This window comes from Balaenoptera physalus (genome assembly GCF_965194825.1).
Source record: "Balaenoptera physalus genome assembly, chromosome: 2".
NCBI lineage: Eukaryota > Metazoa > Chordata > Mammalia > Artiodactyla > Balaenopteridae > Balaenoptera > Balaenoptera physalus.
The window spans coordinates 25,841,757-25,854,621 of record NC_138883.1 but is presented as its reverse complement, the minus strand read 5'-3'; the positions used below and the strand labels follow the sequence as shown (position 1 = coordinate 25,854,621).

Here is a 12,865-nt window from a genome sequence, read left to right as displayed (position 1 = left end):
CCTCTGCTGGCCTGTGCCTCTGCATCTGAACCAGCCCAGCAGGGCTTTCCCTCCATCTAGAAGGAGCCAGAGCTCCCAGAGGTGGCCAGGCTGGAGCACCACAACTTGCTTTGTGGCTTTGGCCCCTGGGGCCAGAGCTGCCACTCTAGGACCCTTGACCCCTGAGGCCTTCCCTGGCCCCTGCCCTCACAGGGGAAGGCCTGGCAAATGCTACCTCGTCTGCTGGAGAAACAGGAAGTGAATCTGCCTCTTTCCACCGTGGATGCTCTGAGAGTCCCCTGAGCAGTAGGGGAGAACTTTCCGGTCCATGAGCTACCCAGGAAGCCACCAGGGCAGCCTTTCCTGGGCAGCAGAAGCCCTGGGGTGAGTGCTGGGCCCTGAGAGCGGGCCCTCGGCCAGATGAGCAGCCGGGCTTGACAAGACGAAGACTTCAGGTGGGAGCCCGCAGGGAGCAGCACGCTGGGCTCAGGTCTGCGCCAGCCTCCGCCAGCAGCACGAGGGAGGGGCAGGTCAGGGAGAGGTTGGGCATTAGCGGGGTATGTGGGGCTGTCACAGCAGGCCTGCACAGGATAAGAAAACCCTCTAGCAAAGGGTAGTTATGTCTGCTGTCACACCTGTGGCAAGGGGGGTAAATTCCCTGCCCTGGGGGACATGTGTCCTGGCCCTTCCTCTAGCCAGCTCGCTGACCCTGGGCCGGTCACCTCATCCTGAAAGCAGGAGAGCAGGAGACTGACCACTCTGTCTCATTACTGAATAGAGCAGATTCAGCCACAGGGACAGAGGGAACAGGGTGTGGAGGGGGGCTTCCTCCCCCGCTGCTCCCTGTGAGGGCAGAGGCCACTCTCAGGGGCACGGTGCCCAAGGGAGGCTCCTGAGCTCCCCTCACTGGACCTTCTCCTCAAGCTTTCATAGTCCACCCATGGGCAAGGGCTCAAAGCCCCCCATGGTGTGAACCCGGGCAGGGGGCCGGGGCCCATCCCCTTGATCCCTCTCCCCTCAAAGCAATTATCTTCCAAGTCGGGTCAGATGAAATCCACAAGAGATGCTTCAGTGGGGAGAGGGGTAGGAAGACCACCCTGGCCGGGTGGGAGGGGCTAGGTCCTGCTGCCTGGGAATGGGGATCAGGGGGTTAAGGGGGGGGGAGTGGGCAGATGGCCAAGAGGGAGGCCTGGTGCCAAGGAGGTCCAGGATGCCAGCTCCATGGGGCTCCGCCCAAGAGGGCATTGGTGCACCAGACTGAGTGCCGGGTTGGGCTCTGTGGGACTGGGGAGGAAGCAGAAGAGCCCTGGACTCCAGGAGGCTGTGCCTGGAGGCCAAGCTTGGGGCAGCTCCCTGCCACCCTCCCAAAGCCGTCATGCTCGGGAAGCTCCATGCTGGCGGACTCTGGGTTTCTGAGCTCGCTCTGTGAAGGGCCCGGGGAAACGTGGCAGAGCCTGGCTTATGGGAAGACAGTTCACAGGTTTTTTCAACAGAGGCTGTTTTTTGAACATCTGAGGTCCCACCTTGACAACCAGCAGCCCAGCATCTCTCAAGCTTCAAGTGCTGGGTCTCTAGCCCAGCTGCAAATTGGAGCATCCTGGGAGATTTTAAACAATCCCAACATCCAGGCCCCCTCCGTGAACAAGCCAGAATTTCCCTGGACATTTCTATTTTGCGAAATCCCCCCGGTGACTCTGGTGTGTAGGAGGGTTGAGTGAGCAAGGCTCTCATGGAGCCGTAAGGAAAACCATCCCAGCCTCATGGCCCTGGAACCGCGCAAGCTGGTCTCAGCACCTCACACTGCCTCTCACCTCAGGGAGCGGGTAGCCCTGTAGCTTGTCCGTAGTTACAAATCCATAAGCTGGGAGACCTCTCCTCCCTTCACTCTGCCTCCAGAGAGCTCAGAAGGCAGTTGCCTGGTAGGTAATCAAAGATTAGACCCAAACAAGCATTTTCCTTTGGGCTTACAAGCAGTTAATGCCTAGCGTGGGCACAACTTCTGTTGTAATCATCTTACTTTGCAGTAAGTACTACTGTTGGGCCAGAGAGACACACACACCAGCTTCAGGGGTCATTTCTGCCTGTCTGGTCACCTTCAGCAATGGTTTGAAGCCTCTCCTCTTCCATCCAAACATAGAGCCCAAAGTGGCTTTCCTGACAGCTTTCCCATGTGGAATGCAATAGATTATAAGTACAGTAAACAAATTTACATAGTGGGAGGTCAGGATAGGTGCTTTGAAGAAAAAATAAAGCAGGATGGGGGGCTGTCTAGAGATGGGGAGGATGGGGGACGAGCTCTGTGGGAACGCGACATGAGACACGTGAGCCAGTGGAGGCTGCATGAAGGGAGTGGGGACTAAATGTGGGGCCCGAGGACCAGCGAGGAGGCCAGAGTGGCCGGAGCAGAGTGAGCGAGGGGAAGAAAGGAAGGAGGCAAGGTCTGAGGCGGCCGTGGGGCTCTGTGGGCTAAGCTACTGGAGGGTTCTGAGCAGGGGAGAGACATGATCCCCTTACTAGCCACTGGGTGGGGACAAGACGGAAGCAGAAAGCCCCGTTGGGGACTCTGTTGAGGCATCCAGGGGCGACAGTACAGTAGCTCAGCCAAGGACAGGGCAGTGAAAGAGGAGAGAGGTAGTGAAATTCGGAATAGGGCCTGGGGATCCCTGGATAGATTCGATGGGGGTTCTGAGAGAAAGCAAGGAGGTAAGGATGACTCCCAGTTCTTCAGCCTAAACAACTGGGTAAGCTGGTTTACCAAAGCAGAGAACGCTGGGAAGGAGCAGGTCTGGGAAAAAGACCAAGTGTTTTGGTTGTGTTACGTCTGAGATGGTGCCTTGTGTGGACGTTGGGCAGGTGGCTGGATACAGAGTCTGGAGTAAGGGAGAGTTGGGCTGGAGGTGTAAACTCCAGAGTCATCAGCGTCCGGATGGTGTTGAAAGCATGGGACTGGCTGCGACCTCTACAGGCGCAAGCGTAGGTCGGAGAGAGATGGGAAGGAGAATCTGCAAGGGAGACTGAAAAGGAGTGGCAGAGGGGAAGGAGGGAAACCAGGAAAGTCTGGTGTCCTGGAAGCCAAGGGAAGAAAGGGACTCAAAGGGGAAGGGGGACCCCCAGCTCTAATCACACTTGACAACAAACACGGGGCAGAGAGGAATGAGCTCAAAGACGCCACCACGAAGCATCAGCCAAGTCAAATGCTGGACACGCCACTGAACAAATAACCAGGTTTCACCCACAAATCAATAGCCTGGGGGAGGAGGCGAGAGGCTGGTAGAGAACGAGAGGTTTAGGAGACACAACCAGATACAGTGCGTGGCCCTTGATTGCATCTTGAATTGAACAAACCAGCTGCAGAAAGACATCTTTGAGATACCAGGGAAATTTGAATATGAACTGGGTGTTATTAGGTGATGTTGAGGAGATAACTGTTCATCTTGGTAGGTATGTTGATAGCATGAGTTAAAAGGTAAAAAAAAAAAAAGTCAGCTAGAAATTCATATGGAAGACTTTACGAGTGAAAGAACATGATGTCTGGGATTAGCTTTGAAACTGTCCAGCAAAAGAAAAGGGCAGGGGGAGGTCTTGAGTTGCTTCACTGCTGATTCTGGGTGAAGGGTACATGGAGATCTGTTAGGCTCTGATTTTTGTGTATGTTAACGTAAGATAGAAGAAGGGGTGATCAACTCTTCCAAGTGCTGCTGAGCAGAAGAGGAAGATGAACGCTGAGACATAGCCCCTGAGTTTGGCAGGATAGAGACAGTTGGTGACCTTGACGGTAAGATTGGTGGGTGGATGAAAGCCTGGTTGAAACGGGTTACCATCCTCTCACAGGAGTGAGGACGTGAGAACGGCAAGGAAAGACAACTCTTCTGAAGAGTTTTGCTATCAAAGGAAGTAAAGAAATAGGGTGGTAGCTGGAGAGGGAAGGGGGCGGTGAGGGAGGGGAGGTTCTTTGTGTAGAACGGGAGTTGTGGGCTGATGGAATGAGGAGAAGAGAGAGAGGATTCCAGGGCTGAGACCTGGAATGGAGGAGGAAGGAACTACCTGCCCTGCACACACACACACTCACACTCTCACATGCACGTACATGCAGACACGCACAAGTGGAAGAGAGGCCTTCAAGAGAGGCGAAAGCACCCATGCTTAGGATGGCTTAAGACACATCAGAGGAGGCTGTTTGGCCTCTCCAGAGCCAGGTCACCCCAGGCTCCTGGGCGGGTGTCAAGCATTCAGGAGCCCTAGGCCAGGCTTGGCCACCAGAGCCTGAGCCGCTGTTTGGTCACATAGCAGAGGAGGCCTCCTCACTGGAGCCTGTGTGGGCACAAGAAAAAGATACTTTTGATGCCCCAGCGGGAAAAGCACTCCTAACACGCTCCAGACCCAACGTGTGCAGTCACACAGCCTGGCAGGCCTGGCCCCCTGAGCTCAGCAAAAATGAGGCCCCAGCTGGAGCTAGGGAGGCTCTGCTGGTGCCAGTGGCATTGGTCTGGGCTGAGAAAACCGGACCTCGGGGTGTGGGTAGCTGGCCTGGGTGCAGTCCCTCCAGCCATTCACAGCCCAGCTCCAGGACCCCACACCTAGGAGGCCAGGAGCACGTGGCGGGTTAAGCCCAAGCCTGCTCGGAGGAAGCCCGCTCTTAAAGTCACTCGCTCCCCATGCCCCTGGCTATGTCTCTACTGTTGTCTGCGTGCTTCTCATAACCACACCCCCGCCCACACACTCACACTCACACCTGCTCTTCAACTCCAATGTGTACCCCAGGTTATCACGTTTAGTCTCCTTAAAAAGACCACCCTGGGATTGGCACCTTCCCCTGCCAAGAGGACCTAGAAGCTTTCCTCAGAAACACTGCAAGATTTGGTGCTGCTGTCCTGGCACCTAATCCATTCAATCCCTGGCCTCACCTTGTCCACCAGCAGGTGGGCTCCCAGAGCCCTGAGCAGTGAACTGCTTCAGACTCTGGACTAGTGTGGGTAAATGTTGTAACAAACCAACCCCCAAATGAACAATGGCACAAACACAGTAGAAGTTTATGTCTCTTTCCTGTAAAGTTCAAAATCGGTGAGCGCCTGCTCTACATGCTGGAGAAGTACCTGGACCCTGCAAGGCACTTCTGATGAGCGGGTGCTCTCCTCCAAGCAGTGATTCAGGGACCCGGCTCCTTCCACCTGTGCCTCTGCCACGTTCAATGCATGGCCCTCAAGGTCACTGTGAGGTCTGCATCAGGCTGGTGGAAGGATGACAGAGCACAGAGGGGCAGGCAGGAGTTTGTGGGGACCAGGTCTGGAAGTGGTATACATGTCCACACATTCCATTGGCCAGAACTCAGTCACATGCCCCACGTAAATGCAAGGGACGCTGGGAAATGTAGTCCAGTTGTGTGCCCTGCCAGCCAGTTTCCACCACAGACCCCTGGCTCCATCTCGGCCACTGGCTTCCCCACACTTTTCCTTACTTTTCCACCCACTCTGGCCTTGGCCCTGCTGAACCCATCCTCCCACCCTGTCCTACATCCACTGCCCTGCATCTTCATCTGGCCACAAGCCAACACCAAAGAAAAGACCAGTCCCAGCGGATCAGAGGGGCACACAAAATAAGTTTATTTCTCGTAAGTTTATACAACCACAACACGCAGCAGAAGATAAAAGTGGAGACAGCTCGGGGCGAGGGCAGGGGGCCTCTCCTGCAGCTTTCTCTTCTATCCATCCAGGTAAGTACAGGCACACGGCAGGTATTAAATATGGGGAGCTGTGGACCCGCCGTCAGTATGGGCAGAGGCAGAAAGGGTGGTGAGGGAAATGAGACTCAGGGTCTGACGGAGTGTGGGGTGAGAAAGAGCCACTGGGAGTCAGGTCTCTTGGGAATGAAGCCCTCCTCCTTCCTTGCCCTTCCGCAGCCTCGCCACACCCTGGCCAGCTGGCTGGTTCTTACAGAGCGATAATAGGGGAGCTCCCACCAGACACTACAAAAGAAAAACTACTCTGTCGGGTGGCATCTGAGTGGGCCCCCAAGACCCAGATAAGCCCCATCAGGGAGCCAGGTCTCCCTTCCTCAGCAGCTCTCCTGGTCCCCTGCTCCTGCTGCCCGTGATTCCACCATGAAGGCTGAAGCTATCCCACCTCTTTCCTTGTGAAAAGCAAACACCCCTGGGAAAGAAAAGCACTGAAGGCAGGCAAGCTGGGAAGGTGCCCGAAGCTCAGCCTCCCCACTGCCCCGCTTGGCCCAGGCTCGCCTGGGAAGGGAGGGTGACAGAAGAGCCCATTCCCTCAAAGCCCATACCCTCTGGGTCCATGCCACCTCTGCTACCAAAACGCTGCTCCTCCTGGAAGAAGAGGGGAGGCCACAGAGGAAAGAAGGCCGGCAGGGAGGAAGCTATTGGAAATTCAAGGAAATCCGAAGGCCCCTTTCTAAGGAAAAGCCACCCTGTCTGCCGTTGGGGGTGAGGGAGACTGAGACGCAGCCCTGCTCCATCACCTCTCCAGCATGGCCAAGGGGACAAGGACCATGATGCAGGGAGGCCTAGGGGAGCCTGGGCTACAATGGACACAGACCAACAGATAGACACAGACCGTCAGGGGCCGCCAGGCGGAGGCCGCTGGGCAGGGCCGCCTCTTAATCGCCATCCCAGCCACGACTCATGGCCTGTACCACGGCTCCGTAGAGCTGGCTCCAGGCAGCCCGCACGGCTGGTGTGAAGGCAGGGCCCAGGCACTTCTCCAGCATGTAGAGCAGGGACTCACCCACCGTCTGCAGAGGCAAGGGGCACCTGTCATTCCCAAAGGCAGGAAGGCGTGCCCTCATTCCACAGGTGAGAAAACTGAGGCTTGGGACTGATAAGGACTCCTGGGCTGTTCTTCTCTCCTGCAAGGGGGGGTCCATGCTTCCTGAGCAGGATTCTGCCCCAATCCTTGTGTACACCTTAAAGGTGAGGCTTTAAAGTGAACAAAGCATTTCACTCCACTCCCAGCCTCACAACCACCCCATGAGTGGAGCCGAGGCATTGCCTGGGACCTCCAGCTCAGACCAAGCAAAGTCATTGCCTCCAGGCCTGTTTCCTCCTCTGCAAGACAGCAGTCATGATGTTAAGAGTCCAGGCTCTGCAACCTGAGATGAACCTGAGTTCACTTTCTGACTCTACTACTTACGAGCTGTGTGACCTTGAGCAAGTTAGGTAACCTCTCTGAGCCTCAGATGCTTCATCAGTAAAACAGGGAACGTAAAACTTCCAACTCATCAGATTGTTGGGATGATTAAATGAGATCATCTATGAAAAGCTCTTAGCACAGCATCTACACACAGTAAGTCTTCAACAATAATAACGGTTCTCATGTTTTATTAGTAATTATAAAATACAGTTTATTTATTCCACAAATATTTACTGAATATGCACTAAATACCAGATACTGTGCTAGTGCTGGGGATGCAGAAAATGACAAGACAAACTCAGTGCCTTCCTCAAGGTGCGTACGTCTGGCAAGGTGACTTTGTGGTAGGCTGTCAGGTCAGGGTCCCAAGTGAGCCACACCTCAAGGATTCACACCCTTGACACTGGGCTCATCCATGTGACTGGCTTTGGCCGATGGGACATTAGCAAGAGTGATGCATGCAGAGGCTGGCTTGTCCTCTTGAAACACTTCCTCTCGGAACTCAGGTGCCACTCTGTAAAGAATCTCAGCTAGACTATTGAGCAATAAGAGGCCACAGGGAGAGAGATCCCAAAGGATGACAAGCCATCTTGGACATTCCAGCCCCAGCTGAGCTCCCAGCTGAGTGCAGTGCACGCGTGGCTCCAGCCACAGCACGTGGAACAGAAGAACCGCTCAACTGAGCCCAGAGAAATCAGAAATCATTGTTTTAAGCCAGGTTGTTCTGGGATGGTTTTATACACAGCAATATAAAACTGAGCAGACCAGCTAATCCCAAAGGCTCCTTCACTTCCTATGGTTCTAAGGGAAACCATACCAGAGAAGAAAAATTGGAGGCTCAGAGAGGTCAAGGCAGTGCCAGGGTCACACAGCAAGTACATAACAATGCATGCCCCAGCCCCAGTCATCTGAGGGTATAGGAGTGGGAAGGATGAACAGGTGGACTGGAGAGGCCTGGGAGAGAGTGGTGGCCTCAGGCCAGGAGCTTTGGAGAGAGAAAGAGCCCCTTTACCCACCGAGAAGGAGCTGAGCTTCACACCCACCGCCCGGTGCTTCCTGCCCAGGCTGGCAAGGTACTCCTCCAGCGAGGACAGGTCCTCCACGTTGGTCACCGCAGCATCAATCACGAGCATCACCTGCCAAGGCCAAGGTGGCAGTGAAACAGAGACCAGAGCAACTCCCCATCCCCACTCACAGCCATAATCCAGAACCTGGGGGTCCCAGCCAGACGGAATAGAGGACCCTCAGTTTTCCAGTATCAGAGACGAAAGGCAGCCTGCATCTGCATACAGTAGGCGCTCAACATATGGTGGCCAAACTACTCATGTTACACCATGGAGGAAGCTGCTCTCTTCTGAGGGGCTCAAAGCCCTAAACACACCTGCTGGACAGTGTTGTCCTCCTGGGACGAGGGGACACTGAGGCCCTGTGAGAGTCGCCAGCCTCTAAGAAAACCCCAGCTTGGTTTTCACAGGCAGATGGCCCCTGATGGATCAGCGCCAACACCACCTACAGGAGCCAGGGGACAAGGCCAAGGGCAAATGGCAGAGCTGGGAGCAGCTGGCTGAGAGCAGGGTGGGGGAGAAGGCTGACTCGGGTGCCCCAGACTCGGCCCAGCTCAGCGCAAAGGGAAAGGGGCAGATGCCTCTGACAGCAGGCAGCAGAAGGAGGGGGCTAAGACCAGGGCTGGGGCAGGAAACGGAAGTAACTCTCCCGAGTTCCTCGCTCTCTCCCAGGAAGGTGCTCCGCCTTCCCCTCACCTTCCTGATGTGGTCCAGGAACTCAGGGGAAGAGAGGCAGTCCTCCGGGCTGGAGAACTGGCGGCAGTTGTACTGGAAGAGGGGCAGCAGGTCCGGCTCCAGGTCAAACAGCCTGTGGGTGGAGGCCCGGTGTCAGCCCTGGGGTGTTGCCCCTGCAGGCTCCATGGGCCCTGGCTGCCCAGCAGCAGGAGAGGGTGGGCAGAGCCTTGGCTGTGAACTAAGCACACCCTCCAACCTAGCACGCACCCCTTGGCCAGCTTTGCCGGTGTCCCTCTCTCACCTCTTCTGCAACCTGGAAGTGGCATCCTGGAAAAAACAATGTGTCCCCAGGCCTCTCATACGACCTGGCATAGGGTAGCCCCTCCATAAACCACTGAGGGGTGGGGACTGGGACAGGAAGGGGTTCTCAAACAGGAAGCCTGGAGTCCATGGTGGAGAAAAGAAAACCTCTCTCTCCCCACCCACCCCCCTCTCTGCCTCTATCCCTCTCCCTCTCTCCCATTCTTGGGTCAGAACCTCCCAATGTCATCATGCCCAAGGGGGCTTGGGCCAGCAATGATAATTATAGTATTCAGAACCCCTTACACTTACTGAGAATTGAGTACTTTACACATGGTTAACTCATGTATTCCTCACAATCCTAAGCAGTGGGTATAACTGTTATCCCAGTTATATAGAAGAGGAAACAGAAGCCCAGAGAGGTTAAGTAACTTGCCTAAGGCCACACAGCTTAGGAGTAGCAGAGCCACAGAGGGTGCCTGAGAAAACAGTGGGTTTGGGGAAAGCTGGGAGGCACAAGCAGAAGCTCTCAGCCACATCTGGGAAAGCCACTGGGGTTTTGTGTAACTCTGCAAATTTATTCCCTTTTTGTTTGGGATAGGTTTTGTGAAAGCCTCTTCAGAATTTCTGGGCTGGCTTAGGGAGCCAAGGCTCCTGAAAAACCATGGTGAGGTAGCATTGCCTCTTTGGTGATGGCAGAGGGGTTACCTAGACACCCTCAAGCTGAGGTTGAAGACTGGCCTCCCCTTCCCCTTTGGGGTCTGCACACCCTCTTACCCCTCTCTCCAGTGGTGAGAATTGGGCATCTGTCATCCCTTCCCTGGCAGTCCTCTGGTCCTAGCCCAGTCCTTTCCTCAGAAAGGTTTATTCTTCTGTTGGTTGCTGGAAGCTCACACTTCTGGGGTCCAGATCCTGTGCTCCACAGGCCAGGCGCCCAGTACACCCTCCCCACACAAGCTCTCGGGACAACCCAGTCTACCCATATGGGCAGCGGTGGGCACCCCTGCAGTCACCACCCAAGAAAAGACCACTCAGGAGGCACACAGCCAGGGAGGGGGCGCAGCGTGGGGACCGGAGGCCGCTGGCCCAAGTGTAAGGAGGTCCGCCGGAGCGAACCTTGGCCGGCACCCAGAGAGCCCCATAGAGAGCGGGGCGTGCTGACTCGCAAGACGGGCCACCGTCGCGGGAAGAGCAGCAGGGGCTGCGCCACCCGTCGCCCTGCGCCGCTCCTCTGGCGCACATCTGGAGGCGCCCCAGCGCCCCGGCAGCGGGCTGGTTTCCCTCCTCTAGCGCCAGCTCAGCCTCCTCGAACCCATTCCTGGCGAGGCACCCCACTACCCGCACCCCGGGGGCGCTCGGGCCGCCCTCACCTGGCGAACAGGACGGTGCCATGCTCCAGCGGGCTGCGGCTCACCTCCCGCCAGCTCTGCCGGATCAGCTCGGGCTCCGGGCGCTCCATGCTCGCCCGGGGACGCGGGGCGCTAGGCTGGGACCCTCGGGGCGCGGGCACCGTCACCGCACGTGCCGCGACATCTCTGCGGCGACGCGGCCAGTCGGCACCTCCTACGGCCCCCGCGCCTCGGCCGGGCGGGGTCCTGCAACCGCTCCTTCCCCGCCCAGGTGGAGGAGCCCCCGCCGGGCCGGCCCCGCTGGCGCTTCCGGGGACCCCGCTCCGGCCGCTGCGCCCTGCACCCCACGGCTCCGAGAGCGCCCCGCCCCGCGCCGGCCGGGCTGGGGCGCTTTAAAGCAACCGCGGCCCCCGCCCTCCTCTCGTCCGTAAGGACGCGCATCTCTGGGCAACTGGCTCCGGCAGGGGACGACCCGGTGGCCTGGGAAACGACCGGGCTTCAGAGCTTCGCAGAAATCGTCGAGCCTCTCGGGACCTCAGTTTCTCATCTGGTGACTCTCCCTAGTTAGGGCAAGGAGTTCAATTTGATCGTCTTAGGTAAGCTCTTCGAGAGCCGCCTCTCCAAGAGCCCCACTCAAACACTGCCTGGAGGCATCTGACCCCTGGGTACAGGGTCCCCTTCCTTATGCCCCAAGGTGGGCCAGAGAATGCCAGGGTGCCTACCTGTGTGACAAGGCGGAAGCCACGGAAGAGGGGGAGGAGGTCTGCCCTAGTTCTGGGTCTGAGGCACCCCGTGACATTTGGGGACCACCAGGACTCTCAGCTTTAGGGACAGGGCCAAGACGACAGCCATTTCCAGCCAGGCCTGGGTTTTCTTGAGAAATCTGTCAGCTGCCATCTTTAGAAATTTGTCAGCTCAGGTTCTAAACCCAGCTCTGCTTGGCCAGGGCGGGGTCTTGGGTGCAGCAGCTGTGAGCATTCCACTACTTGGACATTAAGGGAGTTACGCTAGAATATTCTACTATTCAGCTATTTTTAATAGACTTTTGTAAATGTTCAGATAGAAGTACTATTTATTTCTTTAATTTGAAGTTCAGGATACAGAATCTCATGTTTGCCATTCAGGGTGTGAAGTCAATTAGACCTAAACCTTTCTCTTTCTTTTTTTTTAATATAAATTTATTTATTTCTTTATTTATTTTGGCTGCGTTGGGTTTTCGTTGCTGCACACGGGCTTTCTCTAGTCGCGGCGAGCAAGGCCTACTCTTCGTTGCAGTGCACGGGCTTCTCACGGCGGTGGCTTCTCTTGTTGCGGAGCACGGGCTCTAGGCGCGCAGTCTCAGTAGTTGTGGCACACGGGCTCAGTAGTTGTGGCACGTGGGCTCAGTAGTTGTGGCTCACGGGCTCTAGAGCGCAGGCTCAGTAGCTGTGGCACACGGGCCTAGTTGCTCCGCAGCATGTGGGATCTTCCCGGACCAGGGATCGAACCCATGTCCCCTGCACTGGCAGGTGATTCTTAACCACTGCGCCACCGGGGAAGTCCTAAACCTTTCTCTTTCAAGCATGAAAGTTCCTCAGGCCCTGGCCCAGTTCCAGTGGCCCAGGTTTTGAAGACCAAGACCCGCATTTATCTTTCATTATGTCAAGTCTCCGAGCCTGTCTCCTCTCAGTCTGCCCACCTCTTTTTCCGTTTCCTAAGCTGTATGGAGGGGGTTGGTAGCAAGGTCTCCAGGAGCCTCTCAGCCCACCTCCTTCGGTCCCTGGGTACAAGGTGGGTGTGCTGGGGCCTTTGGTTATGAACAGGCTGAGGCTCTGTGCGCAACCCTGTGCTAGGCCTGCAGTGTTGAATCTTTGCCTTCTAGAACTTCTCCTGCTGGCCCTCAATCAGGACTGAGGGCCTCAGCAGAACTCCTCTTTCTTGCTCCCAGCCGAGCCCGGAGAAACCATCTCACTGCCCTCCCTCTTCCGGGGACTCGAGAGTTTAGAGCATACCCTATTCCTCTCTTCCCCATCCCTCCCTGCATCTCGGGGGGGCGGGGCTCTGGGCTGGAGCAGGGGAGCAGAGCTGTAAGGCAGCCTGACTTGTGTCCTGAGGAGTCCAGGAGGTCCCCAAGTGAGAACACCAAGGGCCTGGGGGCTGAAGGGAGAAGGCCGGGGTGCTCAGGGATTGGACTCCCAGGTGGGTGTCCCATGGCCCTGCAGCCAGGTCAGCAGGTCACAGGGGAAAACCACGTATACCTCCGGCGACCTTCACCTTTCAGTGCCCAGATGCCCAGTGCTCCAGGCCACCGGGCTTGTCTAAGGCTTCCCACGACACCCAGTTTGCACTTCCTGGCAACAGTCTACACTCAGGA

General features: G+C 56.5%; 1 protein-coding gene across 2 annotated transcripts; it reads right to left on the bottom strand.

Moving 5' to 3' along the window:
* Positions 1 to 4,768: 4,768 nt before the first annotated feature.
* NGB (neuroglobin) lies at positions 4,769 to 12,035 on the bottom strand. Of its 2 annotated transcripts, XM_082451460.1 has the most exons (4): positions 10,534 to 12,035; positions 8,885 to 8,996; positions 8,141 to 8,260; positions 4,769 to 6,726 (listed from the first exon to the last, which is right to left on the bottom strand). In XM_082451460.1, the coding sequence occupies exons 1-4, from the start codon at positions 10,620 to 10,622 to the stop codon at positions 6,592 to 6,594; spliced, it is 456 nt and encodes a 151-aa protein (XP_082307586.1). In that variant the 5' UTR covers positions 10,623 to 12,035; the 3' UTR covers positions 4,769 to 6,591. The 2 variants fall into 2 exon arrangements, with proteins under 2 accessions (XP_082307586.1, XP_082307585.1); XM_082451459.1 differs by lacking the exon at positions 4,769 to 6,726 and having other exon boundaries at positions 6,855 to 8,260.
* Positions 12,036 to 12,865: the final 830 nt, after the last annotated feature.